This window comes from Acaromyces ingoldii (assembly GCF_003144295.1).
Source record: "Acaromyces ingoldii strain MCA 4198 unplaced genomic scaffold FA10scaffold_1, whole genome shotgun sequence".
Classification (NCBI taxonomy): domain Eukaryota; kingdom Fungi; phylum Basidiomycota; class Exobasidiomycetes; order Exobasidiales; family Cryptobasidiaceae; genus Acaromyces; species Acaromyces ingoldii.
In genome coordinates, this window is record NW_020290247.1 from 3,981,661 (window position 1) to 4,007,842 (window position 26,182).

Consider the following 26,182-nt stretch of genomic DNA (forward strand, 5'->3'; position numbering starts at 1 on the left):
TTCGAGTTGCCTGCTTGCTTTCTCTGCCCCCTTGGTCCAAAACAACAAACACCTCCATTTTCAAGGCACACAGCCACCTCGCCGCGCAGCTGCCTACAATGCGGTAGAAGAGGGGACGCAGACTGAGCCTTTCTCTTTCACCTTGCATTGGTGACAAAGGATGTCGGACACGACAACGCAGACGGCGCAGCTCGCAGACGACGACTCGGCCAGGCGGAAAGAGCCACAGTCGGCGCAAGAAGAGGCCCAACAGGGAGGGGCGCCGTCTTCTTCCGTTCCTGATGGACCGCAAACAGTACATCGGCCAGTCGTCGACGACAGGAAAGAGGTGGAGAAAGGGCAAGGGCGGAGAAAGAAAGGGGGCAAGGAAGCGGCCCCGCTGGCCTTGCAGCGCTTCTCGGAGAGGGTGCAGCGATGGAGCGAGTCGGTCGAGGCCTGGTCGGCCCGGCAGCAGGAAAAGTCGGCGCAGAGAAGGCAGGGCATGCGGGACCCCGCGACAGAGATCGATCCAGCGACGGGCGAGGTCAAGGAGCCAAAGGGCGACAACATTGTGCAGCGAAAGGGCATCATCATCATTGTCGCTGTCGTCCTCCTTTGGGTCTACTTTGCCTTTACGTGGAGGGTCTGCGCAGTCAACATTAGACAGGAGCGTTTCAGGACAACGGCGTCCAGAGCTACCGGTAGTAAGTGCTCTTGCTTTCCCTCCTTTTCCTCTCCTCACCACACATCTGAACCTTGCAAGCGCAGTCGGCCTCCTCGTCGGCTTCAACATCCTCTGGCTCATGACAATATGGACCTATGTCAAGGTGATTCTCACCGGCCCAGGGCTCGTGCGCGACCACGTCAACATCTCCGATGCTCCGCCGGCAAGAGAGGGCGACGAGGGGATGCCCGACTTTGAAGCGCCAGGCATGCCCAAGGGAACGGGGGCGCACCCAGACCGCGCTCCTTCTTTCATCCCTCCTCCTCTTCATCCTCCTCTCCCCCCCTCTGGTCCGCAACTGCCGACATTACCTCCCAACTCTGGTGCAGAGCCTACAAAGCCCTTGAATAAGCATGTTGAAGCATCGTCCCCGACGATGACAGAGGTCGACACGACGGGTGCAGCAGTCGCAGGGCCCTTGGCAGCAGGTCTGTTGGCAAGCAAGGATGAGAGCGAAAAAGTGCAGCAGGAACAGGAGCAAGGGCAAGGGCGTCAAGCCGAAGACAGCGGTGTCGGGAGCAGCGAGCAGACCAGGACAGTGCAGCCGCAGCCAGCTGTGGCGCCCGCTCTTTATCCCGCGCCAATGCCAATGCCTCCAGGGCAACTACCAGAGCCAGTGAGGATGGTGCCTCGGACGGCGCCCCTCGACCCTGCCAACCGGTACTGCTACCGGTGCAAGCGCACAAAGCCACCTCGCGCACACCACTGCCGGCACTGCGCCACATGCGTGCTCAAGATGGACCACCACTGCCCCTGGGTCGGTGGCTGTGTGGGCGCGCGCAACCACAAGTTCTTCTACAACTTTCTCACCTGGGTCACGCTTCTGGAGATCTACACGATGATCTCGACGGCCGTCCTCTTCTCGCGCGGCATACAGCAGGGCCAGGAGCAGTGGCACCTGGACGGCTACATGATCAGCCTCTTTCCCATCACCGCCCTTTTTACCCTCTTTACGTCGCTCCTGCTCGGCACGCACACCTACCTCTTCCTGCTCAACCTGACGACGATTGAACACATGGCCTACGATCGCATGAAGACGCGTGAGGACGTCGTTCTCTCGCGCTACGTTGATTCGCTGTCTGGCAACGGTGCTAAGGGCAAGCTTGGCTTCGCAGCACAGATCAAAGAAAAGAAGCGAATCAGGACCAAATGGGCAAAGGAGTGGGGGTCACTCAAGACCGAGGGAAACCTATGGTGGCTCGACGGCATCAATGATGCCAAGGCGGTCCAGTCCGACGAGAAGGAGGCTGCCCTCTTTGCTGCGCGCGAGAAGCCCGAGGCAGACGCACGGAGGTCTTCTTCGACGTACGCGCGCATCATCCCGTGGTACCGCGCCGTGGGGCCCAACTGGAGGCAGGTCATGGGACAACGGCCCCATGAGTGGTTCTTGCCCGTCGGCAGGTCCGGCTCAGACGGACTCTCCTACCCGACCAACTGGCGCTTCGGACCGGGCGGCACATGGAGAAGACGTCCGGAATGGTAATGCAAAGTCTTTTTCTCTTCCTCTTCCTCTTCATTCTCCTCTCTCTCTCCTCCATTGTCTCTGCTCAATGTATACCGTGTCCTAGAAAGAGAGTCGCACACATAATCACGTCGATCGAAATGCACATCTATTGGATTCATCGTCCCATCTTCAGCCTCTTTGGAACAGGAGCCGCGGATGGGTCTTGATCCCGTCGCGAGAACGACGACGCGCCACCGCCGCCCAGGGGCATGCTCTTTCTCTCCTTTGCCGCATTCTTCTTTCGCCTCTTCTCCAGGGCCTTTCGCAGCTGCCGCTTTGCTCCCTTTTCCTCGCCCCCGCCCTCTCCGCCCTCGCTGGCGCCCCCAAGTCTCTTAAATTGGTCCTCGAGCACGAGTCTCTTCTTGTCGGCCTCTTTTAGGAAAAATCTCTTGCCACCTTTCTTGACCCTCTCTTCGATCTTCTTCTTCTCATTCCGCACCACCTCGCTCTCCCTCTCTCTTCTCTTACGCTCATTCTCCCGCGCCTCCTCTCTCCTGAGTGCCTGCTCCACGTTGGCCCGCTCCTCCCTGACTCGGATGGCCTGCTCGCTCTGGGCGCGTGCGCCCGCGTGGTTTGCCTCTTGCCGCTTGAGCTTCGCCAGCGTAGCGCGCAGCTCCGCCACCTCGCTCGACTGCTGCGTGCGAAGGAAGCCGTACGAGGCCTGAAACAGGCCCCGATTCGGCTGAGATGCGCTCAGGCTCGAGAAACGAGGGTCCCTTCGTACATCGGCGGCAGTCTCGACCACCCTCCGTTTCCTCGACACGGGCTTGCGTGACGACATCTCCGTCGGTCTGTATGCACGAGATGTCCAACGCTGTTCAGCACAATTTTGAAGGAAAGGGTAAGGGCAAGGGCGAGACAGACTCACGCATGTTTGTCGCTCCGCTTCTCGATCTCGCGCGCGGCCTCTTGTCGCTCCTTTGCCCGTCGTTCGCGGCGCTCTTTCGCCTCCTTTGCCTGTGCAGCCTCTTGGAGCTGGGCCATCACTTGCTCCTTCTTTGTCGAGGAATCTCCGCGCGAGGTAGATGCCACTTTCCGGCGGTCCGCCTCGAACTCGTCCTCTTCTGAATCCTCTTCCAAGTCTCCTTCGTCGTCTTCGTCGTCAGAACCTTTCCTGGCGCTGCGCACTAACGAACGCTGGGCCTTCATGAGGACGTTGAAGGGCAGAGTCTTCATTTCTGCAGACAACGACAGTCAGACCATCAAGGACCTCTTCATGAGCCGCGGCACAAGACGACTCACTCTGTCTCAGTTCTTCTTCTTCGTCTGGCTCCCCTTCGCTCTCGTCCTCCTCGTCTTCAGAGTCTTCATCCTCTTGCCCATCCTCATCCTCGCTGCTCATGTACTGTGCGAAAGCCGGTCCCTCCCCTTCTGCTCCTGCTTCGTCTTTTTCATCCTCATTCTCCTCTTCGTTTTCTGAACCGCCCTCACTTATGATCCTGTCCTCTTCTTCCTCCTCGTCCTGTTCCCATTGCTTGGCTCGTGCCATCTCGGGGTCGTCGTCGCTGCTGCAGCGTGCTGCAGTTTGTCTTCGTCGACGGCCGCCCTAGAGTTCACGACTTCCAAAATTTAAAAAAATTCCTTCTACACGTGCGTCTTTCTCTTCGCACGGATCAGGCCCTTCTTCTTACCTCATCTCCAACCCAGGTCGTTCACAACGGGCGCAGTCTTCGACGTTGGGCTGGAATGCTTAGACGATAAGGCAACAATGCGGCGCATCCTCGTTGTAGGCGGCAATGGCTTCCTGGGTGAGAGCGCATCCTTATCCTGGAGAGAAGACCCCGACGACTTGAGTCTGACGATAGTATGACTTTACAGGATCCGCCATTGTCAAGCAGGCCTTGTCTCGACAGTGGCAAGTCGTCAGCCTGAGCCAGTCTGGCAAGCCATTTGTGACACCCGCTGGCCACCGTCCAGCGTGGTCTTCCAGCAACCAGGTGGAGTGGCATGCTGCGGATGCGCTCAAACCGGAGACGTACGAGGAGCTTGCGGCCTCGTGCGACGCTGCTGTGCACACCGTGGGCATCCTCCTCGAGGCAGACTACAAAGGCGCAACATCGGGTCCTTTCGACATCTTTCGGGGGCTGGCAAAAGGTTGGGGGCTCGATGGGGGTAGCAACCCTCTGGACCCTTCGAGCAAGCCCAGTATGAGCTACGAGGTCATGAACAGGGACACGGCGCTCACCGTCGCCCAGACTTTCCTGTCGACGAGGAAAGCAGCGGCGCCTTTCGTCTACATCTCCGCCGAAGACATCTTCCGACCCATCATTTCGTCAAAGTACATCGAAACGAAGCGGCAAGCAGAGGAAGGTATCACGGAATTGTCGCAGGACTCGTCGCTGCTCAGGCCCATCTTTCTCAGGCCTGGGCTGATGTACCACCCCCAGACTCGTCCGCTCTCGACATTGCCTGCTGCCGCATTTGATCTTTCTGCTTCGCTTCACAAGTGGCATGAATCTTCTCGCTTGCCGATTCCCACCGCCGCATCAATCCTGAAGAGCTTCCCCGGGGCCGACCTCAGCGCTCTTTCCAGACTCATGACTCTGCCTCCTTTGCACGTCGACACCGTCGCCAAAGCCGCATGTGCTGCGATTTCGGACGACAACGTGAGGGGGCCTATTGATACCTATGCAATGAGGAAGCTGGCCGGTTTCGAGAAGCCAGCCGAGGTCAAGTCATGGCCTTCGCAGTCGATGGCTGGCTCGGGAAAGAGGACGCCTGGACAGGTCAGAACATTCACCACCTCTGCGAGGCGTAGTGGCCCCCAGTCTTCTTCGTCATCGACCGACGAGTCGTCGACGAAACTACCGCCCGTCTTTGTTGCAGCCATCATCGTCGCGGGCGCATCGTTCTTCATCATGGCCTCTCCACTCCTGAACGAAGCGCCCGTGTCGGCAACGCAAGAAAAGCGTAACCTGGTCGAGGTGACGCAGCAGGATCTCATGCGGGCTCGTGCCACCACGCAGGGCGTCTACGCTTGGGGCTCAAATCGCTACAACGTCGTCGCTCCCGACTCTCCGTTAGTGACGCTGGTTCGGTCACCGAGGTCGATTCCTTACTTTGATGGCATCGCTCTGCGCGATCTGGTCCTCAAGGAGAAACATGGAGTGGCCGTTGATGCCAACGGCGACGTCCTCCAGTGGGGTTTAGGATTTTTCGACCCCTCTTCGCGCCAAAGAAGCGATGACGCTCTCGATGACGTACCTCTTGGTCGACGAAGAGAGAAAGAAAAGGCGAATGAAATGACTCCGAAGGGCAGCATGGCCGCTCAGCCAATGGCACCCGTCAAGACATTGGTGGGCAAGGACATCGTCAAGGTCGTCGCTAGCGATCGCAAGGTCTTTGCTCTGGGAAGCCGCGGAGACATCTACGTCTTTGCCGCCGTGCAGTCGGAGCAGTGGCCAGGCAAGGCGGCCGGCTGGAGCTGGAACCCGCTGTCGCTCTTTGGTCTTCTCTCCAAGCCGATGATCGACCACGAGAAATTTTCGCTCGTGCCTGGCGTCGCTTCGTTTGCGAGGGGCGAGAAAATCGTCGAAGTTTCGTCGGGCACCTCTCATCTGCTCGCGAGGAGCAACAAGGGGAGGACATTCAGCGCGCCCATCGACGAAGACGGCAATGCTTTTGGGCAGTTGGGGACCAGACGCATCATTCTCAACTCGCCAAAGGATGACGGCAAGGTTGAGCTCGTCGAGGCCGTCATGGAACCAAGGATGCTGATTGAGCAAATCGAGAGCATCCCAAAGACATTCAGGCAGTCAGACGTCCTGCCTTCGTGGGCGCTCCCGCCAGGCATGGAGGGCGACTCTGTAGGCCGACACAAGCCAAGGCAATACGCAAACGTTTACGAGCGGAGAAAGGTCGAGAGTGGCTTGCCACCTTTGACGGAACCAAGCTGGAGCATTCGGTTCTGCACGACCTTGCACGAGGTGCCTGCGCTCAGGGGCGTCGAGGTGGCTCAGATTGCTGCTGGATCAGAGCACTCGCTCGCGCGGACCCCCTCTGGTCGTGTCCTCGGATGGGGACGGCAGACGCACGGCCAGAGCGGCTTGGGAGCGGGCATCGCAGTCGAGGCGGTCCCTGTCCCGACCGAGGTGGTGCTGAGCAAATGCTTCCCCAACACCAGCGTCGACATCACCTGCACCGACATTGCTGCCGGCGCAGACAACAGCTTCTTTGTCATGAGCCGCCGAGAGCCTGGAACGCCTGGCGTGGGAACCAAGATCGACGTGCTGGCCGTGGGCAAGGGGCAGTGGGGAACGCTGGGAAATGCAATGTGGAGTCAGGTCACGGCGACGCCCGTTAGGGTCAAGACAGTGAGCGGCCTGCTAGAGTACTCGGAGAGGACGGGCAAGACGCACCCGGTGCCGATCCACTCCATCTCGGTGGGCAAACCGGGATCGGTTGCGCTTGTGCTTGACACAGTCGAGACGGAGGGCCACCAGGCCTTTGGCCGGGACGTCATGGTCTTTGGCCACAATGCTGCCTACCAATTGGGCACCGGGAAGAGGTCCAACCTCTCGGTCCCCCAGCATCTGCAGCCGCTGCCACCGTCGACGCAGACGATTGGGGGAGAGGTCCCAGGTTTGGAAACGGACAAAGCCGACCCGAAGTTGAGAGAGGCCGACGTCAACTCGGGCGCTCTGACGCATATGCCCCACAAGCGGCTGCAGCTCGTCGGTAGTACAAAGGGCGAGACGTGGAGTGCGCCTGACTTTGCCAACGACGGGCAAGACGAAGGCAGGGTCGGCGGAAAGAAGAAGAAGAGGGCCGAAATTGAAGAGACGATCATCTGTGGCAGCGTCAGCATGGCCATCTTCTGGAAGGTGCAGCAGTAGACGACCATCACTCGTGTACACATCCTCGGCCGTGTGATTACAACGGATGAGAAAGGGTTCTTCTTGGTCAATCATATTGGTATTGACGAAATATGACAAGATAGCAACTAGCAAAGCGAGAATGTCTGAATCAGGGCGAGAGTGGCATCTACAGAAGCAAGGACTGGTCTACACTGGATGGAAACGTGGTATAATGATGTTGGTGACGCTCTTCTCGGACGTTCTTTGCCATTGCGATTGGCGAATCTGAGGGCGGCGATGAGGCATACGAAGTCGACCGTTCGTCTTCCGAATCGCTATCTTCGCCTTCGTCTGAGCCATCGTGGATGAGCGAGGGAAGCTCCTCGTCCCACACGATGCTCGACGATGGCCAGATCTCTTCCGATAGGAGGCGTCGCAAGGCAGCTTCGCGATCATCGTTGTCTTCCTCGTGACCCTCAACGCCAATTGCAGCGGCCACCTCCTGCTCCTTATCTTGCTCTTCGGCGCTGAGACTTTCAAATACGTGCTCGAACCATTGCGTCTCTTCCTGGCTCGCACTGCCGTTGCTAGAAAGGCTTGCCGTGCTGCTCTCGATGCTCTCAATAGCGTGCGTCGCCGTCGAATAGTGGGCGCTAAAGGTACTGGACAGGGGCTCAGCCGAGAAATGGTCTGCATACTCCTCCTCATAGTCGCCCTCTTGTCCGTCGTGCAATGGCTTCGCAGCAGTCGCGAGGGCTGTCCAGTCCTGCGTCTCCAAGTACGCCTCTTCCTCATAGTCGTAGTCCCTGACCGAGACGACAGTGACGCGTACAGGGTCTTCGTCGAGGTCCTCTTCGTTTGCTTCATCTTCATCCTCGTCTTCGTCGTCTCCGTCATCCTCGATGCCGGTAGTGCTGCCACGACCAAGGCCAGAACGCGCATACATGAGCGCCCAACGGTCCTCAGATGCACTTGGCGCTACAGAGCGGCCGTCGATGCGAGAAGAGGTGCCAGCGACGCTCCTACGGACGGCATTGCGCACGAGGACGGACTTGAGGAGGGTCGAGCCGGGCGGGAGAAAGTCGAACTCGTCCATTCCGGCTCCGACTTCTCCACCGGAAAGGTGAAGTGTAATCTAGTAGTAGAGGATGTGGTGTGTCTTTGTAAGCCGCCTACCGCGGTGGTGTTGGAGGTGTTAGTGGGGGTAGTGGTGGTGGTGAATCAAGCAGCATAGCCTTGCAGCGAGGCAATCGAGGAGGCGCGGAGGCGGGCCTAAGGGGGAGAGAGATAGATTGAGGAGCGTATCGCACACAGACTGATACGCCTTGAAACCAAACGATGTGGCGGCGATGAGCTGGGCTGGCGCTGAGCTGTCTGGGACTGATCGAGAGCTAGCTGGCCTGTGCGAGCTAGGGGAGGGGGGCGCGGCGCCCACGAGCAAATTACAAAGTAGGACGGGAGCCGTGGCTCAAGTGCGGCGCCTTTCCTGTTGTGGTCCGGCGACGGGCGATCGAGGGTCGCGATCTGTGCGAAAGGGTTTCCTTAACACGGGTGACGCGCAAATGGCTCGCGAGTGAAGTTGGGAAGTGGGGATGGGAAAAGCGAGGGCTTGCTTTTGTAGGGAAAGGAGAGGGAGGAGGAGATGGGGAAAAGATGAACGAGTGCTTCCTATTTACGCCTTCCCATCACACAATCCCATCATGAGTCATCTCTCTCTGACATGAGGCTCCACGATATTTTTTGGCATCTTTGACGTGATATCGCGGGCGATTAGGCTATCCCCTGCTTGCATCAGATATTCTGACTCACTCGCAGGGTTATCACGCACAAATTTAAAGCCGGATCTCGGACGTAGCAAATAAGGCACGACGGGGAATTCGGACCGAACGAACATACAGGGGCGTACGTAAAGCCACACAGTCCAGAACGGGGGGAGGAGGATCCTTCAGAAATGCCATCTCCGGGCCTCCCCATTCCAAGGCTGTGAGACGGCTGAGATGGTTTCGGATGGTGAGAGAGACGAGAGTACAATTGCAGCTTGATGACTTCCTCACGCCTGAGCGACGGGCGTTGCTAAGGCACACACATAAGAGCGGCCTGGAGCAGAAGTCCGACAGAGAGGGCGGTGGTGGCCAGTCCAAGAGCGCTGCCGAAAGCCACCTTCCCTGCTTCTAACAGGCGCGGTGCTCTCGTGATGGGAAAGTAGGGTGGTTCTGACATCGGATTTCTCTCGCGCACTACGCCGCACTCTGCCTGCTGGTCAGGCTGTTCACCAAGTCCGCCTATCGATGATACTGCACTTTACTGAAGGTTTTGTGGGAAATTTTCCCAGACCCGGAGTGTAGGTAAGAGCCAGGACTAGCACTAGGTCCGGTGACCCTAGATCAGTGAAGCCGCTGCCTGACCCAGGCTCTACAGTGCGAGGCAACGGAGGCGGGGGCCAGATCGTGGCCAGAGACAGTGAAAAGGGAGGCCTTTCGCGATATTCTGACAACCCATCCCCCTCTCCTTCCCCCCTCGCTTCGCCACCTTTCCCTCTTCTCCCCAGCCTCTCCATCCCACTCCTCAATCTCCTCTCCCGACGAGAAGCATAGTATCGTGCTAGTCTCGAGCAACCTAAAGCCACCTCTTGATCTCGACCATCAGGATGCCGATCTGTTTCAAAGTTCGCCTGGTCGCATACGCCTTCACCCTCCTCCTTTCCCTCTCCGCGCTTTCCCATGCTGCGCCCTTACCCTTATCGCCCAGCCTCGAAGCCCTCTTACGTCTGAGCCATTGGCGAAGGCCTCTTTTCCACAACTCGTCGTCAGATGCCCTTGCCACTGTCCTGATCCTTGCAGACTTTAGAGATGGTGTAGAACAGGAACGCCTGTTGACATTTCCTCCGCCAAAGCGCGATGGCAGGTGAGTAGCATTTCTACGCAAGCTCTTGTCAGCAGCTGTAAGCAAAGTTCTCATGTTACCTGCCAGCACCTCGCCTGATCGCCTCCGCCTTGAGAAAAGGCGCCCTTGGCTCGATTTTATCGGAGGTGATATGGGTGATCTTTACATGCCCAAGAAGCTCAGGAGCAAGATGCTCAAGTCCGTCTCGTGAGTCACAGTCTGGCTCAAGCACCCAAGCAAGCAATTATCTGACATGCCTATGTCCTGTCATGGTATTAGCCAAGTACTCCCTCCCCTTCCAGCAAGGAGCCACGCTGAACAGAGCACCAAGGAAGGCGAGCAAGTGTTGAAGAGGTAAGTCATCTGTTGACCTCAAAAGTGTATCCCTGCTGACGGTGCGGACGACAGGAGCACGACAATGGACACAAGCGGTACGTCGCTCACTTCTCGTTTCTCGAAGTGCGAGTGAGCATTGCATTTTTCGAAAGGGTGCCTCCATGGAGCTGATATCACCACGCTTGCAGACCCGGCAAGAAGTGCAGCCAGGCCCGTAGCGAAAACTTGCTCAGCAGACTCAAGAAGCGCTGGAATCCCTGGGTGGATGACTGGAATAAGGATGCGAGCTCGGAATGCCATCGCAGACGGGGTGCGTGCGATCGCTAGTGACAGATACTTGTCCGTCTGTGCTCATTTCCCCATCTCCAACAGGAACACTTCCCCTTGGCCTTGCAGGCAGAGCCCCAGTCAAGGGTCGAATTTGCCCAGAACCAGAGCATTAAGCTGGACAGACCCAAAGCTCTTTGCGCCTCTGCCTTGTTGGACGGGATTGCCATTGGAGAGAAGGTATGGTGCAACAAAGGGAGCAGAAGAGCGTGAGTGGAAGAAAGCCTCTATTCGAGTTATGGCTCCTCGTCGCTGACTGTCCTCTTTGATCTTTAGGAGCGGCTCTTCTCACTGCGACGACTCCATCCTGTCTATCATCTGGTTGTACATAGTCACCATTATTCACACAATTTCTATCCCTATCTCAAGTGTCACAAATTCTCCAGTGCTTTCCTGTTTAGATCGTTAGATCGTTGGGACGGACGAGCGCCGAGAAAGGTGGAGGCACAGACGAAGAGGAAAAGTTTCGCTTGTGCCTATCTCCTCGGTCCACCGGCAAGCCCAATTTTCTTTTCTTCTCTCTTCTGCACAGATTAGATCGTCATCTGGGGTGTCTTCTGCATCCTTTCTCACCGCAAAGGAGGCTGCATCGACCTCGACATTCGACAATCGCGGGCAAACCAAGACCGTGCCAGTCTCCCATCTGCAGCAGACAAGCGAATCTCTAATCGCATCATCCATCACTCTGTCTCTCTGGCATTCTAATCTTCGGCTCGCGCGACATAGGACAGCATGCCAAAAGTGATCGTGGCACCCTCGGTGCTGGCTGCCGACATGGGCAACCTCAACCAGGAATGCAAGCGCATGATGGACGCAGGTGCTGACTGGCTTCACATGGGTGCGTAGCACTGTGCTCTGAACCCATCGACTTGTATTCAGACAAGACCTTGCTGAACTCGTAATCCTTCGCCTTTTACAGACGTCATGGACGGCCACTTTGTCCCAAACCTCGTCCTTGGTGGGTCCTCTTCTGCGCCGGATCTTGCTGAAAAGCTCGGACTGGCTAACGAGCATGCATCGACAGGCGCTCCTCCGTTGAGTTCGGTGCACAAGGCAGTTCCAGGCATCTTCATGGATGTAAGCATCGCTTTCTCTCCCCGATTACCGTCCTATGCTAATCTGTTCTTTCCGCTTCCAGTGCCATATGATGGTCACTGAGCCCGGGCGAGTGAGTTTGGCCTGTATGGCACGCCAGAAGCATCGTCCTTCTGACCTTTCGCTCAACGGCATTACAGTGGATCAAAGACATTGCCGAGGCAGGTGGCTCCTCGTACACGTTTCACCTCGAGGCTGCTTGTGAGTATTCGGTGAGCGAAGAGAGGAGTCAAGGCATAGACTGATGGTCTCTACTTCGAAGACGACCCGCTCGACATTGTGCGCAAGGTGAAGGCCGCCAATATGCGCGCAGCAGTCGCAATCAACCCGGGTACGCCAACGAGCGAGATCTCAAATGAGCTAGGCGAGTCTGTCGACATGATCCTCGTCATGACCGTCTGGCCTGGCTACGGAGGCCAAAAGTTCATGAAGGAGTGCATGCCAAAGGTAAGTCTCATGTACCTACCTGTCTGCCTGCTCCTACTCTTATCAGAAGATGGGGCTAACAACGCCCCGATTGGATCTCGCGCGCAGGTGGCCGAACTCCGGGCCCGGTTTCCTAACCTCGACATCGAAGTCGACGGAGGTGTTGGACCAAAGACCATCGACCGGTGCGCCGATGCGGGTGCCAATGTCCTCGTGGCCGGCACAGCCATCTTTGCGGCCGAAGACCCCAAGGAAGTCATCAGCTTCCTGCGACAACGTTGCGAAGAAGCCCAGGAGCGCATCAAGGCCGAGCGCGAGCAGATCCTCTTCGACCCGAGCAGTGCAATCGATGACGAGGAGGGCGAGGACCTGGCGGCGCTGGAGGGCAGGCGATCGAGGGCAATGACGCCACTCAGCCATCCGAGGGCCTACATTCGGAACCTGGCCCTTCGTCGTGACTCGACGGCATCGACGGACGGCAAGATGATCAAGAGCGGCTACGGCGTGCCCAGCCCGAGCGTGTCGAGGAGAGGAAGCGATGCGTTGGGCGCAGTCGGCGACAATGGTGTCCTCTTCAATGGTGCAGTTGGCATGACACCGATGCACACGGACTGATCCTTCCTTTTGGCTACGGGTTCTGCTTCTCGGCTCTCATGAATCAATGGATGTATGATGATTGCTTTGGAAACGGCATAGGGCAAAGAGACAGAAGAAGGAAAGCGGGGGTGAGGGGGTAACTACCGGAGCTTATCGGCAAGAAGGGAGAACTTGAACCACGTTGCGAGGAAACTTGATAGTGCGGACGAGGTTTTTGAGTGACCTTGACGGAATTGGAAGGCAATTATTCCTCATCCTCCTCTTCAATCGTCGCTTCGCGGCGGCGCTGCTGCTCCTTGGCCTCTTCGGAGCCCGGCAAGGCAAATTCCTGAATAGGCAAAAGGCAGAGGAACGCGCAAAAGGCCGCCGCAGTGATGGCGATGAAGACTTGGTGGAAGGAAGTCTCCATGGCAGTGACGGCGAGCACCTTGTTGTGCGGACTGAGCTTCTTGATGACATTCACGTCCCTGCGGATGGCCGAGATGATCTTTTGCGTCAAGCCAGACTTCTCGAGGTTCTTTTGCAGCTGGTTCTGCAGCACGGCGTTGGAGAGAGAGATACCAAGCACAGACCCGGTGGCGCGGAAGAGGTAGGTGACGCCCGTAGCAGCAGCCATCATCGTTGGCTCAATCGACGCAATGAGGGCCACGAGAGTGATGGTGAGGATGCCGCCGTACGCCGCGCCGTTCCAGGGCATTGTCAGCCAGTAGGCCCACTCGGGCGTGTGGCCTCGCTGCCAGAAGCACATGAAAAGCGGACCGACAAAGGCGAGGGAGCCAAATGTGAGGAGCATGCCCTTGTAGCGTCCGACGCGTGCCATGATCAGACCGCTCGAGAGGCTGCACGCGCTGGCGACAATGGCGTTGGGGATGAGGTGCAGGCCGGCATACGAGCTACTCGTTTGCTCGACGGAGGAGAAGTAGAGGGGGATGTTGAAGATGATGCCAAACTGGCTCATGGTGATGAACCAGCAGGCCAGAGCGACGAAGCCGGGCGTCCTCCTGAACAGGACCGCCATGGGCATCAGAGGCTCCCTGGCCACGTACTTTTCCACGAGGACGAAGGCGACAAGGAGAATGAGGCCGCCGATGAGGCTCGAGAGGACCACGGTGCTGTTCCAAGCGTGCGTGTTGCCGCCCAGGCTCAGCGAGACAATGATGAGACCAACGGAGCCGACGAGCGTGATCGCGCCGAAGACGTCGATGCGCTTGAGCTTTTCCACCACGGATCCAGGGCCTCCGGGGATGTTGACCTTCCAAGTGACAACGCCAAAGTGGACCATGCAGAGGGGCACCTGGACCAGGAACGCCGTCCTCCAGCCCAGGCCAGCGTCGACCAGAAGACCGGCCAGGGGTGCACCGCCACTAGCACCTGCAGCATACACGAGATTACCCAGTCCTTGCCAGGTTCCACGAGACTTGAGGCTGACGAGGTCCGACGTCACAATCGTCGACATCGTCGTCAAGCCACCACCGCCGATACCTGCCAGAGCCCTGGCGGCGCACAGCTGCCAGAAGGACTGCGAGAGACCACAGAGAAGGCAGCCAAGGCCAAAGGTGAACGAAGCAAAGAGTGTTGCCGTCTTTCGTCCAAAGATATCACTGAAGCGACCGTAGAGCGGCTGGAAGGCCGTCTGTGTCAGGAGGTAGGACGTCTGCGGGGGCAAATATGTGGTCAGCATGCAAGCCATTGATCGAGGGCGGGGCATTTGTTTGAAGAGACTCACTCCAAGCCATTGAATCTCTCGCGAGACCTTGAACTCGCTGCCCACAGTGCCGAGGATGCTCGCCACGCATGTTCCGTCGATGGCGCTCAGAGCGGTACCAATCCACATGGAGCTCATGATGACAAGAATGTCAGACCTCTGCGTCTCCGTTGCCGGCTCTTCGCCCGTCTCGGGCACGCCAGCAAGCCCGCTGGCGTTGATGGAGAAGTGCGACTGGTCCGGAGGTGCGAATGCCGAGCTGTTGGGATCAACTCCATGGCTGGCATCGCGGACTGCGAGAGAATGAGAAGGGCCACGATGAGCGGGAGTCTGGCACCGACTAAAAGCTACTACTGTTATAGAAGCGCTTTCTCCTCCACTCACTGGCCGAAAAGGCAGACTCCTGCGCGAGGACCTCGTCGTCGGTCAGCTCGGCAGGCGGTCGGGAAGCCGAAAGGCCAGATGGCCGGCTCTGAAGCAGCGGAGTCCTCTCGTTGGACGACGTCATGGCTACCAGTACTTAGTACGAAGACAAATTTCTTCGCAGGTGAGGAAGGAAGAAGCGAGTGGGAGAAGGCAGGCAGATAAGGATCTTATTGTTTGAGAAAAATTCTCAAAAGTTCAAACCAGGCCCTAGTGGAGATTGATCGCTCGGCCGGCGTGGCTTACGGCTTCTCGTCCGTCTAGAGCGCGTTCACATTTTCTCGACGTCCACCAGAAGTCGCCATGTCTGCTGCAGAGTGAGTAGAGCGCATCATCAGCTTACCAGTAAAGGATACGATGGAGCAAGCTGACGCGGCCCTCATGTAGGATAAAACAGTATGAAGAGCAGCTGAGCCAGGTACAGGGTGCGCTCAAGGCGGACCCTTCGAATGAGGAGCTTGTCAACCTCGAAGGCGAGCTGAAGAATCTCATTGCTCTCACAAAGCAGATCCTTGGCCAGGAAGCTTCCTCTTCCTCCGCTCCGCAAAGTGAAACAGGTCAATCTGAACATCCATCTGTGTCATCGTCGAAGCCGTCGCACAAGCGTTCACAGGAGAGCGAGACATCGTCGCAAGTGCCGCAAGGCTTTGCCGCTGGTGACGAAGTACAGGCCAAGTACAGCGTGAGTAGGCGATCGTCCTCTCTCTCCTGTCCTCTCTCGCTCTCTCTTTGATCTCATTCTTTCAAATGCTGACTCTCTTATGACGCAGGCCGACGGGCGATGGTATCCAGCGAGGGTGGTCTCTGTGGGTGGAGCAGGGGACCGGAGGCAGTACACGGTCGTCTTCAAGGGCTACAATACTACCGAAGTCCTTGCGGCCGAAGCTGTGCGTGCACAAAAGGGAGCACCTCACCCCGGCGGAGCCGGTGGAGCGACTACTTCCGGCTCGGCAACAAAACGTAGTGAGCCGACGGTCACATTGACGCCTGAAGAAGAAGCCGAACGAGAGCGCAAGCGTAAAAGAAATGAAAAGAAGGCGGAGCGTTATGCAGGCAAAGCTGCAGAAACGACAGCAAAGGCCAATTCGTGGCAGAAATTTGCCAAAAAGGGCGAAAAGAAGGGTATAATCAAAGGAGGGTCCAAGAGCATGTTTGCGACGCCCGACGATCCCTTGGCCAAGGGTGAGTTTCACCGATGGTGAATGAATGCTTTCCTCAGCTAAACTGACTGACTCTTCTTGCTTTTTTTCTGCCATCTCCACCAGTTGGCGTTGTTGGGGCTGGAAGAGGCATGACTTCGTATGACCAGCGGAAGAAGCATCTTTACGGCGATGAAGCAAAAGAAGGATAGATGATATCACGAGCAATTCATTTCCGTTTCGTTAACGCACGATGAGTGAATAAGGGGGATAGTGTGAAGCAAGATACGGAGAAAAGTGCGAGCAGAACGAGGGGAGGAGGGCGAGAGAAAGGGCAGTAACAATCATCTATGTATACAAGAATGGGGGCTAATGGGCAGGGTATTTAGGCTGCCCTTCCGATGTCCTCATCCCTCAGCGGCTGCTGGTTCAGGCTAGGTGCCGTCTGCGTGCTGCGAACAGTACCGTCGTTTGCTCCGCCGTAGGCATCAGGAATCATTGGCCGTCCCGTGTCCACCATTCCACCCGAGTAGTGCTGAGCCCGGCTGGGATCCTCGACGGCATCGCCCTTCTCATTGAGGCCGGCATTTGCTCGGCGACGGGCGGGCCAGAAGTCGACGACGTAGGTCAAGAAGAAGAAGGAGAGGATGAAGGCGCAGATCCACTCCATAACGCCTGCTGCCGAGACAATGCGGTCGCAACGAGCGTTGCTGCCAATCACTTCTCCGCGACACGTCGCATAGAGGCCAACGAAAGTCAAAAGGACCGCGACGGCAAAGGCGAGGAGAATTGTTTTGACGATGGCCATAGCCTTGAGGTGCCAGAGGTAGTTGTCGTGGTGCTTGGACAGCGAGAAGATCTCGATTGTCTGGAAGAGCACCGATAGGCCGACGCCCACGACGAAAACGACCGTCATGGACCAGTGGACATTGGAGTAGTGGAACGCATCAAAGACGCTCAAGAGGACGAGCGCCGCCGCACCAATGACGGCAAAGAGGAGTGAAAAGATGTCGAGCACCGTCTGCTTCTTCTTCAAGCTACCGGGGATCCTTCGCTGGTGACGCAGGTGACGCTCGACAAGGACCGTCAGGATGTAGAAGCCGGCCGAAAGCGACGAGAAGATAATGAAGTAGGTGTGGTGTGCAGCTCCAACGTCCGAGATGAAGACAATGTTCGCTTCGGTGTTCTCGTATTGTGGAAAGCCATCAGCTCGCCAGAGACCCAAGAGGCCGACAATGTCGCTGATCGTGCGAGGAGAATGATCAGCCTTGGGGTGCGTGTCCTACGGCATCGAAGAGGATACTCACGTGATCCAAAGAGAAAAGGTGATGATGGGGAGGAGGAAGTAGTAACCGTGAAGACCCTTCATCTTGGCGCTGGCAGCGAGGGTGAGACGACAATAGGAAGGTGGGACGATGGAAGAACGAGATCAAGAGTTGGGGAGCGGGGATCTCTTCTTTTTCTCTTCTCCCGACACGCACAGCCTTAGAAAATGTAATGCCGAGAGCAGAAGATCTGACTACCCCAAGACAAGAGCAATGAAAGCACCTATCGATCATCGCGGCGTTCAAAAGTTCCTACGTCAAGGGTCCCTGGGCGATTCCTACACAATCGCGAAACGATGCAAAGTTCCTTGTTCGTACGAATATCAGAGTGGAGATTCATCCGTCCGCAAACGTCACAGTGCATCGGCCGGAAACAGCTGCAAAACGATTTACACCACGTGGATTTTTGGACGGATCCATTTTTGGACGGGCGCTACCACCGCTTCCGTCGAGATTGGTATGCTCGGCGCCGGTCGACCAGATTGACTAGGGGCCAGAGAAGAGCAAGACTTTAGATCAAGCGAGTGACCACACACCGGTCTCAGGGGTCCTTTGCTGTATCGACCTGGACAAGACGCGGAAATGACGTTGCTAGGGGGAGCTCTGTCAGCAGCGGAGTTCGTGATTGTGTTGTACTGTACGTGTGCGATAAGCAATTAATTTAGGCAGCCATTTCGTTTCAGGATGAAGAAGACCTACGCTGCTGTTTGACTCCAGCAGTAGTATATAAATGCTTGAGCCAAGGTGGCACTCCATTCTTCCTACCAACATCACTTTGACATTCCATTCGGCACCTAGGAACAATGAGCCAACTCGTTGCTCGCCTTCGCGAAACCTTGGAGTCGTCTACTTCGTCTTCGCAGAGGCCACCTTTGACGCAGAGAAGACGCTGTGGGTGTGGTAGAAGGGCCCTCGTCTTCATAGCTGTGTACTGACAGATTTGTTCATCAGCATCTTCGGTTCCCCCACTTCGATCGCGAGATGCTCACGGCACAACGCATGACGGTGCGACGCCTCCCATGCCCATCTACGGTGGTGACGCTCTGCCTGGCCGAAGAAGACGAAGAGAGTCCGAGAGCGAAGGGACCGACATTGCATTCAGTCCTGTCCAGCCTGATGCACAATCGGTGCCCTCTCCTGTGGGCATCCTACAACGGCCCTGTGCTTCTCCCCCTCCAGCTCCTTCGGCCGGGTCCGCCGGTGCTGGGGCATTTTCAGGTCCTCGAAAGAACCGGGCAATGTCTTTGACGCTCTGTGTCGATGAGTTGGATCTCAAGAGAGGGAAGCGAGCTTCGGCGTCATCAGGTTCGGGCGCTAGCTCGCTCTCGCCAACCGGATCCTACTCTCAGGCAGGCGACAATCCTCCTGTTCCGAAGGCCGGCGCTCCCGTCGAAGCTATGGGTGGTAATGGTGCGAGCTCATTCGGAACTGGTCGGCCTCTAAGCTTTGCAAAGCAGGAGCAACAACAAGCACATGGAAAGCGTCGTCGACTTGGTGATCCCATGTAGAACAACAATTTCTCGCCACCTCCGGGTCTCTATCTTATGTATGCTATATCCTTGCTTCTCAATGTACCCCAACCAAATCGTGTGTATTCATTTCTCTTGCACTCAGAGAGAAGATAGTAGCCATCTAGTAGCCGCTCGCACCGGGAGCCGTTTCTCCCTCTCTCCTCAGGCTCAAGAGAACCTCTTTCATCCTCGTCAAATCTGTTGCGCCCGGCCCGCTCCTGGAAATCGTCTTGCTCTGCGAGTTTTGCAAGTCGACGAGCTTGGTCACGCGTGTCCACGTCGTTCCCTCTGCCAGGTCTCGAGATCGGTTCTCGAGGAATTCAGCCTCGTTTTTCCTGTTTGAAAGAGAGGATGCGTCAGCGTTTCGCGGCACCCGACGAATGACGGAGCGACGTACTTATTCTGAGCAATGTTCTTTTCCTTCTTTTTGTTGTACTCTGCGTAGAAGTTGTCGATATCCTGTTCGGCCTTCGAGATCGTCTCGCCTTTTCTGCGCTCTGCCGCTGCTTCTCGACGGGCGATTTCTTCGCCTTGTGTCTCTCTCCAGGCGCTGTTGAATCTACTTAGCTCTAGTACGGCTTGGAGGTATCGCGAGGTATTTCATAACTCACCGCACAGGTTCCGGCTCCTCCTCATCGCCAAGGTGATATGGATCAGAGGTCACGCCCAAGGGCGCAGGAGTCATGGACTTCGAGATATTGGACTGGACCGGGGGTGCCATGAAGCCATTCTGGTTTTCTCCTTCATCAGCACACTCCTTTCCTTGGTTTGTGATGCTCTTAGAACTCACCGACGAGGCAGCGTTGGCCGGAGGGGCAGCGGGAGGAGCAAGCTCTTCTTCCTCTTCGAGCTGAGGGAAGCTTCTCTCGAATTGATCGCGCTCGTCGAGGGCCGGGGCAGGTTGCGAGGGAGCGGGCGCAGGCGCACCCGAGAAGCTTCCTACACCACCGCTGCTGCCACCGCCTCCCAGGAGATCGTCTTCCTGTCCATCCAAGGCAGGGAACTGCGATGCGCCGGCGTCGAAGTCCTTGTCTGTGCCCGACGCAGCACCAGCACCGGCGCCGCCAAAGAGATCGGCCTCGCCCGAGAGTGTGCCGGCCGCCGCTCGCTCGCGCGCCAAGAAGTCGGCGGTGGGGTCCGACTCGGCAGGCGCTCCGTTGAAATCAAACGACATGGCAAGGGGCACGGTGGTGTAAACGTGAGACGAGACGTTCGTTTAAAGCTCGCTCGCTCTGGCGTCCTGGGCGATCATTCAATCGCGCTGTCCGCCTTTGGTACACGTGGTGAAAGAGGTATTTGCTTACGTAATTCATCTTCCAATCTGCGTCCAATTCCGTCGTAAAATCCGTCCTCGGTGCTGTGTCCCCGGATCCATTTTGATATGACATCACCTCAAAAGGGAAGAGCTCGAAATGTAGGCTTTGTGGTTTGGTTGACATCCGTCGTTGACAGATTTGAGTGGATGTCAATTTCCGGTCATGAAGGCTGACTGAGCAGTAATTTGACATTATAAGGACGAGCAGCTTCCTATCTGCCTTCGTCACTGTCATAGTCATCCGACACCTCTAGGAGGACCAGTAGCCATCAACCTCAGGAACAAGTTATGTCTTCAACGCAAGATGCCGGCGCGCCCATCAAGGACGTAGCCAATTCAACCAAAGACCCTCTAGCATCAGACGATTACCTTCGAGGGCCTGGCGATTCGGTGAATCACGCCGCAAAGACTGTTTCGGATCAGGTGGGTTGCCAATCACAGCATGCTGTAGTGCAAGCAAGCACCCGAGCTCATACAGTAGTCTTCAGGTTTTTACTCGGCCTGAACGTTCTTCAGCACGCGAGCGAGTCCAGCAGGCGGCTCAGAACGCAGGGACTACCGCTTCGGATGCATATCAGCGGGCGCCTGACCTCGGCGTGGGGGCAAGGGCAAATGACCTCTACCAGCGCGCTCCCGATCTCGGTGTCGGCGCTGCCATGGGATCTGTTCTAGGAGCAGTCGGTCTGGGGGCTGCCACAAAGGAGGGCAGCAGTGCTGGCGAGCAAGAGGCCAAGACCGCCAGCGGAGGTGGCTCGTATTCCAACCTGGGCAAAAAAGGAGAGACGTCCGCTCAAGAGTCTGACAACAAAGAAGAGGACAAGGATCCCAAGAGATTCGGCCGTGAGTCCTCAAGTCACCCTTGAGATGGTAAAGTTCACTTTTATCCGCAGCTTAACACATTTCTATTGAGAACAGCGTCAGACAAAGCGCGAGTGGGCAAATCGCAAAAGGAGATCGGCACCGAGTACGGCATTCCCACGGCTGCGGGAGCAGGGACTACGGTGTCCCCTGACAATACCAATAAGGAGGCGCAGAGCAAGGCTGAAGCTAATGGAAATTCACGCCAAGCCGCCGTTCCCCAGGACTTCGAGGACCGACCATGCCCGACACAGCACGCAGGGAGCAACACCCCTTCTTACCGCAAGGCTAGAGACGTCAACAACGAGAAAGCTGCAGCAGCTGCTTCGTCGTCCAAGAGGAGCTCTATCAACGGAAAGTCGAGCTCCGACGCGCCACGGTCGCCTGCGCGGTCCGAAGCCAGCTCGGGTGGCAAGAGGAGAAGCTTCGGCGAGAAGCTCAAGGACCAAATCAAGGGAGAAGCCACGATCTGGAAGGGGACCATCAAGCGAGACGACGACATTGTCGCCCATGGTCTCGATATCAAGCACGGCGAATATTAAAATACCTGTCCATCTGAGCCATCCCCCCGCGGCTTCCCCGGTCTCCGTCTTTTTTCCTCGCTAAATTTCTTGACCTCTTGCTTTCCTTTCCGCTCCTTTGCAGTTGACCGAACGGTGCTACAATGGCCAAAACCAATGGTTGAGGCCTACAAACGCAATGATAGATAATTGAGACAGATGTGCCTGATATTTGAGTCTTTAATGCAATGCAGTCGAGGTGGACAAATAATGTCCTGTTTGTGGCGCCGTAACATCAGACCACTATCATCTAATCTTGATCTGGCAACAAGATCCCAATCTTGGAGCGCTGTCTTGATCTGATCTCGGTTTGGCAATTCTGCAATTGCTTTGCTTTCGGAGAAAATATCGCCATTCGAGAGGCAACTTCTGCAACATTGATCTTATAAAAGCGTCAAGTGAAAGCTGCTATGACGTGAAAGAGGAGGATTATGAGTTGCAATGAGAGAGAAGGGAGAAAGAAGAGGTTGCAAGAGAGGAAAAGAAAAGGGAAATGATTGGTGCAAATAATGTGACAAGATGGCTGACTGGATATGTAAGGGGCGTGCTTTTGCGAGGACGGCTCGAAGATATTGGATGAGCGAACCTCTATCGAACAACTTCTTAACGAGATGAGGTTGGTCTACGAAGTCGCTCTTTTTAAGGTGGGTGTAGCGATCTCAAAGCCGCTTTCAATTTGCAAGATCGGGTCTTCGTGAAAATTGCGTCGTGGTGGTGGTGGTATGTCCCTCGATGGACAGTGCCAATTATAGAATCTCGTCTTCGTCTTCGGCTTCCTCTTGGTGAAGGCTGAGGCCTGTCTCCTCTCTCATTCTCTTTACCTTCGCAGCGAGTTCCGTCAAGGCCATGATCCGATCGTCCTCCATCTTGCCCCGCGACGCCGAAGACTCGCCAACACTACTCGAGTGCGGACGCGAGGTAGTGTTGGGATAGGAAGGGGAGCTCATCTGCATGTCGCTCCGCGAGGAACGCGACGAAGAGGGCCCAGGAGGTGCGAAGACGGAGCCTCTCGGTGGCAGCGGCCCAGAGGGTGGATGCCTTAGTCTCCTTTGAGGTTGTGTTGGCCTTGCGGATTGTGACTGGCCCTCGAATCTGTCCAAATCTTGCATGTGCCGCTGGCCATGCAGCAAGTCGTCACTCAATCGAGCTGCATCAGCCGCTGTCACAATCATACTCTGAGGCCGCCTTGAGGACGTTGTCTGTTGCTGCTGCTGCGGCCTCTGGTACGTTTGGGCTTGATAAAGTCGCTGCTGAGAGGAAGTCCTCGATAGCAAATCGTCGATCTGGCCAGAGCCCGAAGGTGGTAGTCCGCTCCGTTCTCTTTCCCTCGCTCGCTGCCTCATGAATGTGCGCAACGTATCGAGTGCTGCGGCGACTTGATCAAATTGATCGTGCTGTTGCTGCGTTTGTTGCTGTTCCTTTCGCACCTGTCGACGCCGTCGGGCCTCTTCAGTAGTCATTGCTGTCGCCGGGGCCGTCATGGCGACCGAGGCAGACGCTGTCAAGCTGCTAGAAGAGGCCGTACTGTGGCCTTCACTTGCTAACAATTTTGGTGTCGACACTGAGGAACTCAATCTACGGTGATCAAGGCCGCGACCCGAAAGGACTAAGTCTGATGAGCGACTGTGGCTCAAAGCTTGCGCCGTACCTTCGGCTCCAAAGTCAGGCTGAAGCCCCTCAATTGTGGCCCGGCTACTCCTTGACGACATCGTCGAGGCTGATGCCGGAGCAGCTGCTGAGGAGGAAGGCGAGACGACTCGGGCTGGACGAGCGGTTGCCGAGAGAGACGAGGAAGAGCCGCGCATGCCCATCCGTCTCTCCTGAAGGACACTCGATGAGGATGACGCTGAAGAGGACGAAGGCGGGCGACTGCTGTTGGAACCTCTCAGGCCCGTCGACGATTGCGGCTGGAGGCTAGAGGGCAATGCAGACGGGGCGGCAGAAATACGGCCGCGATTCAATCCTTGACCGTCATCTTGGTCGTGAGCCTGACTCTGCTGCGCGGCTCGAGGCCACGTTCGACTCCAGTCAAGCTGGCGTGCCGCCCTTGCCGGATCAAGAAATACACCAAAGTCATTGATGTCTGATCGTGAGCGATTGAGGGGTACTGAGGTAGGTAACGTCACCATTCCTTGGCGCAAGTGCGGGTCATCGACGCCACTTGGCGAGAGCCGTCTCGGTACACGGTTGTGCTTGCTTCCAGCGCTTGGCGCAGGGGACGATGGAGGTGTATCGCGGCCGTGGACCCATCGTATGTTAGCTTCACCTCCGAGGGAGAGCAGAGAGTCGTCGAGACCGGACGACTCGAGCGAAACCATGCTGTTCTCGCCTGTGCTTGTGTCCGGGACTGCTCCTCTGGTGTCAGAAGAGCTCAACGAGTGACCCCGTTGCATCGAGGGTGCGTCACCCATGGTTACGTCGTCCGTACCACCACGCCCATAGAGATCGTTGACGTCCAGACCCAGACCGGCGAGCTCTGCCGAGAGTGATGGGGGAATGCCGCCGTAGGCGCCTCCTTCAGTGCTCTGCTGCCATGAGATAGAAGGCACTTGATCGTCGAGCATCTCAACTGCTTCGTCGGACGAACCGCCGGCAAAGCCGAGGTTCTGCGACGAAGTTACCTGTCTTAGCCTCTGCAATGCCTCCTGGACAAGTGGATTACTTTCATCGATGTTGAGTCCTCGGGCGAAGTTACCCGAAGACGACGAGGCCGTGCTACTAGACGATGTCGTGTCGGCTCTGGGGCGTGTTGCTGTGAATCCGGCTGAAGATGCGGGGGACGACGCAGTGCCTCCAGACGATGACGGACGCATGTGGGTAGCAGAGCGCGAATTGAAAGGCCCCGTGTAGGTCCGCCGCACATCTCGCCTCCGCGTTCCCAGCGAGTCGGTCGGCGACCTCGAAGACTGTGCTGACAATGACGGTCTGCGTGCTTCGACAGGCGAAGCCGAGGTAGAGGCACCGCTCCCCCTCATGTGACGCTGATTGTCCTGGAGCGAATGAAGGGACCCTAGAGAGCTGCGGCTCGGAGTGAAGGGTGATCTGGATTCGGGAGAAGGAAGCGGACTCTCTCTCTGGTTGAGCGGTGAGACAAAGCCTCCCCTCATAGTCGCAGCTGATGCGATTCCAAGCGCTCTTCCAAGGCGCATATCGTCTGACAATGCTGAACGAGAGCCTGAAGCCATTTGCTGCTGCTGCTGTTGCTGTTGCTGCTGTTGCTGCTGTTGTTGCTGCTGATGCTGTTGCTGCTGATGCTGTTGCTGCTGCTGTCGCTGTTGCTGTTGCTGTTGCTGCTGCTGTAGGTGAGGGAGCGCGCGCGCAATGTCCGCTTCGGTGATGCCCGCTGGAAATTGCGAATAGAGAGATGATGGGGAGAGCGATGGGTCTGACAGAGGAGGGCTTCTGGGCTCGATGCTGTCGAGATCCATGCCGCCATGGGCAAGAGAGGACATCGATGGATCGCGAAAGCCTGTCCACACCGACGAGCTCGAAGTAGAGTTCTGCGATCGTTGTTGCTGCGTTTGCACCTGCTGCTGCAAAGGCTGCTGGGTCTGCTCAATAAAGGATGTATGCGGCCCTTGCTGGCTGAGCTGTGGAGTCGTGTCATCAAAGGCAAGGGCTGCGTCCATGGACGCAGCCTGATTGCCGGCCTGCAATTCGGAGAGCCCAAGATCAGTCTTGACTGAACGGAGCGCTGTGTTCTGTGCATTACTCACGTTCCATGGCTTTCCAGAGAGGAATGCCTCGAGCTCCTCGTTCGTGACAGGGTCCAGTTGAAAGTTTCCTTCGGTCAGGGTGGTACTGCTGTTCATCCAAGGATGGTCGCCGAAATGGCCCGGTCCATCATTCAACAACGATGACGAAGATGTCGACTCCTGCTGTCTTTGTCCGCGTGCAGTCGAAAAGGACAGGGCCTGGCTGAGCGACGAGTCTTGATGGGCACCATAGTTGGTTTGTGAGGTCTCCGAAACATGCGACGGAGAGTGGCTTTGGTCTTGCCACGCAAACGAGAGGGCATGGTGCTGATGCTGTTGGCTTTCCGCGCTGCCTCCCGAGGCCTCGCTTCCTCTTCGTTGCATAGCAAGCAGCGGCCCCTTGTCCTGCCCGGACCTTTTCGGTCCAAAGTCGTCGTCTGCTCTTCTTCACCAATGCTTCTTTAGTGGTGGGATTGTTGTTCCTTTCGAAGTCCTTACCTGGCCTCTGGTCATTGATGGGAGGCCGTGCTTCGTTCACGTCAAAAGTCAGCTGGGGCAAGAGTCCAGGTGGGCAGGCACGCGGCGCTTTCTGGAACGACAGCTCACCCTTGTTCGCTCCTTGACAAGGAAAATGGGATCCCCGCTCGTCTAGCCGTGCGCGGTTGGTTAGGATGATGATGACCTTGGTCGCATTGCACCAGCCGAAGCAGGGACGGGCCGCTTGACACAGGAGGGGAGAGAAAAGCTTGTCGCAAAAACGGCCGAGGAGACAAGAGGCGCTGCTGTATGGTTGGTTCCTGGAAGAGGCGGCGCTGCCAGGACGGGCTAGTGGGGGAAGGGAGGCTTTGGACAAGGTCCAGCTAGTAGGCTTCAAAGCTCGTTGTGCACACGGCCGATGATTCGCCGGCTTGACCTTGCGCAATTCGACTGCGAAGGGTCAAATATTCACAGTTGAAAATCGGCACTGCCGGTGTCGGGGGATCG

At 56.8% G+C, this 26,182-nt stretch overlaps 13 protein-coding genes across 13 annotated transcripts; 7 read left to right on the forward strand and 6 right to left on the reverse strand.

Moving 5' to 3' along the window:
* The first annotated feature begins 28 nt into the window (after nt 1-28).
* Nucleotides 29-2,331, forward strand: FA10DRAFT_264771 (hypothetical protein). Its single transcript, XM_025520784.1, has 2 exons — nt 29-683; nt 748-2,331. The coding sequence occupies exons 1-2, from the start codon at nt 161-163 to the stop codon at nt 2,184-2,186; spliced, it is 1,962 nt and encodes a 653-aa protein (XP_025381405.1). The 5' UTR covers nt 29-160; the 3' UTR covers nt 2,187-2,331.
* FA10DRAFT_264772 (DUF947-domain-containing protein) lies at nt 2,309-3,741 on the reverse strand. The gene is made up of 3 exons (XM_025520785.1): nt 3,450-3,741; nt 3,076-3,385; nt 2,309-2,998 (listed from the first exon to the last, which is right to left on the reverse strand). Exons 2-3 carry the CDS (start codon nt 3,381-3,383, stop codon nt 2,323-2,325), a joined length of 984 nt encoding a protein of 327 aa, XP_025381406.1. The 5' UTR covers nt 3,384-3,385; nt 3,450-3,741; the 3' UTR covers nt 2,309-2,322.
* Nucleotides 3,742-3,849: 108 nt separating this feature from the next.
* On the forward strand, nt 3,850-7,316 carry FA10DRAFT_299512 (RCC1/BLIP-II). The gene is made up of 2 exons (XM_025524734.1): nt 3,850-3,955; nt 4,026-7,316. Exons 1-2 carry the CDS (start codon nt 3,916-3,918, stop codon nt 7,040-7,042), a joined length of 3,057 nt encoding a protein of 1,018 aa, XP_025381407.1. The 5' UTR covers nt 3,850-3,915; the 3' UTR covers nt 7,043-7,316.
* FA10DRAFT_283807 (hypothetical protein) lies at nt 7,191-7,949 on the reverse strand (the record flags this gene model as incomplete). The annotated part of the gene is made up of 1 exon (XM_025523871.1): nt 7,191-7,949. The coding sequence occupies one exon, from the start codon at nt 7,947-7,949 to the stop codon at nt 7,191-7,193; it is 759 nt and encodes a 252-aa protein (XP_025381408.1).
* A 1,526-nt stretch (nt 7,950-9,475) lies between these two features.
* FA10DRAFT_43379 (hypothetical protein) lies at nt 9,476-10,450 on the forward strand. The gene is made up of 4 exons (XM_025525480.1): nt 9,476-9,907; nt 9,974-10,093; nt 10,166-10,240; nt 10,295-10,450. The coding sequence occupies exons 1-4, from the start codon at nt 9,651-9,653 to the stop codon at nt 10,353-10,355; spliced, it is 513 nt and encodes a 170-aa protein (XP_025381409.1). The 5' UTR covers nt 9,476-9,650; the 3' UTR covers nt 10,356-10,450.
* Nucleotides 10,451-11,130: 680 nt separating this feature from the next.
* Nucleotides 11,131-12,912, forward strand: FA10DRAFT_264774 (hypothetical protein). The gene is made up of 7 exons (XM_025520786.1): nt 11,131-11,387; nt 11,469-11,507; nt 11,574-11,626; nt 11,688-11,717; nt 11,785-11,845; nt 11,907-12,091; nt 12,179-12,912. Exons 1-7 carry the CDS (start codon nt 11,282-11,284, stop codon nt 12,683-12,685), a joined length of 981 nt encoding a protein of 326 aa, XP_025381410.1. The 5' UTR covers nt 11,131-11,281; the 3' UTR covers nt 12,686-12,912.
* Nucleotides 12,799-14,966, reverse strand: FA10DRAFT_43433 (hypothetical protein). Its single transcript, XM_025525481.1, has 3 exons — nt 14,757-14,966; nt 14,394-14,665; nt 12,799-14,321 (listed from the first exon to the last, which is right to left on the reverse strand). Exons 1-3 carry the CDS (start codon nt 14,878-14,880, stop codon nt 12,912-12,914), a joined length of 1,806 nt encoding a protein of 601 aa, XP_025381411.1. The 5' UTR covers nt 14,881-14,966; the 3' UTR covers nt 12,799-12,911.
* Nucleotides 14,967-15,049: 83 nt separating this feature from the next.
* FA10DRAFT_264776 (hypothetical protein) lies at nt 15,050-16,250 on the forward strand. Its single transcript, XM_025520787.1, has 4 exons — nt 15,050-15,112; nt 15,183-15,477; nt 15,566-15,977; nt 16,061-16,250. The coding sequence occupies exons 1-4, from the start codon at nt 15,099-15,101 to the stop codon at nt 16,144-16,146; spliced, it is 807 nt and encodes a 268-aa protein (XP_025381412.1). The 5' UTR covers nt 15,050-15,098; the 3' UTR covers nt 16,147-16,250.
* On the reverse strand, nt 16,151-17,532 carry FA10DRAFT_264777 (hypothetical protein). The gene is made up of 2 exons (XM_025520788.1): nt 17,242-17,532; nt 16,151-17,175 (listed from the first exon to the last, which is right to left on the reverse strand). Exons 1-2 carry the CDS (start codon nt 17,301-17,303, stop codon nt 16,320-16,322), a joined length of 918 nt encoding a protein of 305 aa, XP_025381413.1. The 5' UTR covers nt 17,304-17,532; the 3' UTR covers nt 16,151-16,319.
* A 415-nt stretch (nt 17,533-17,947) lies between these two features.
* Nucleotides 17,948-18,975, forward strand: FA10DRAFT_264778 (hypothetical protein). Its single transcript, XM_025520789.1, has 2 exons — nt 17,948-18,150; nt 18,211-18,975. Exons 1-2 carry the CDS (start codon nt 18,063-18,065, stop codon nt 18,765-18,767), a joined length of 645 nt encoding a protein of 214 aa, XP_025381414.1. The 5' UTR covers nt 17,948-18,062; the 3' UTR covers nt 18,768-18,975.
* On the reverse strand, nt 18,766-19,998 carry FA10DRAFT_264779 (hypothetical protein). Its single transcript, XM_025520790.1, has 4 exons — nt 19,561-19,998; nt 19,382-19,500; nt 19,168-19,320; nt 18,766-19,105 (listed from the first exon to the last, which is right to left on the reverse strand). The coding sequence occupies exons 1-4, from the start codon at nt 19,942-19,944 to the stop codon at nt 18,892-18,894; spliced, it is 870 nt and encodes a 289-aa protein (XP_025381415.1). The 5' UTR covers nt 19,945-19,998; the 3' UTR covers nt 18,766-18,891.
* Nucleotides 19,999-20,373: 375 nt separating this feature from the next.
* FA10DRAFT_277822 (hypothetical protein) lies at nt 20,374-21,708 on the forward strand (the record flags this gene model as incomplete). Its single annotated transcript, XM_025523406.1, has 3 exons — nt 20,374-20,508; nt 20,574-20,925; nt 21,001-21,708. The coding sequence occupies 3 exons, from the start codon at nt 20,374-20,376 to the stop codon at nt 21,483-21,485; spliced, it is 972 nt and encodes a 323-aa protein (XP_025381416.1). The 3' UTR covers nt 21,486-21,708.
* A 390-nt stretch (nt 21,709-22,098) lies between these two features.
* Nucleotides 22,099-25,859, reverse strand: FA10DRAFT_43572 (hypothetical protein). The gene is made up of 3 exons (XM_025525482.1): nt 25,805-25,859; nt 25,220-25,726; nt 22,099-25,153 (listed from the first exon to the last, which is right to left on the reverse strand). Exons 2-3 carry the CDS (start codon nt 25,580-25,582, stop codon nt 22,250-22,252), a joined length of 3,267 nt encoding a protein of 1,088 aa, XP_025381417.1. The 5' UTR covers nt 25,583-25,726; nt 25,805-25,859; the 3' UTR covers nt 22,099-22,249.
* Nucleotides 25,860-26,182: the final 323 nt, after the last annotated feature.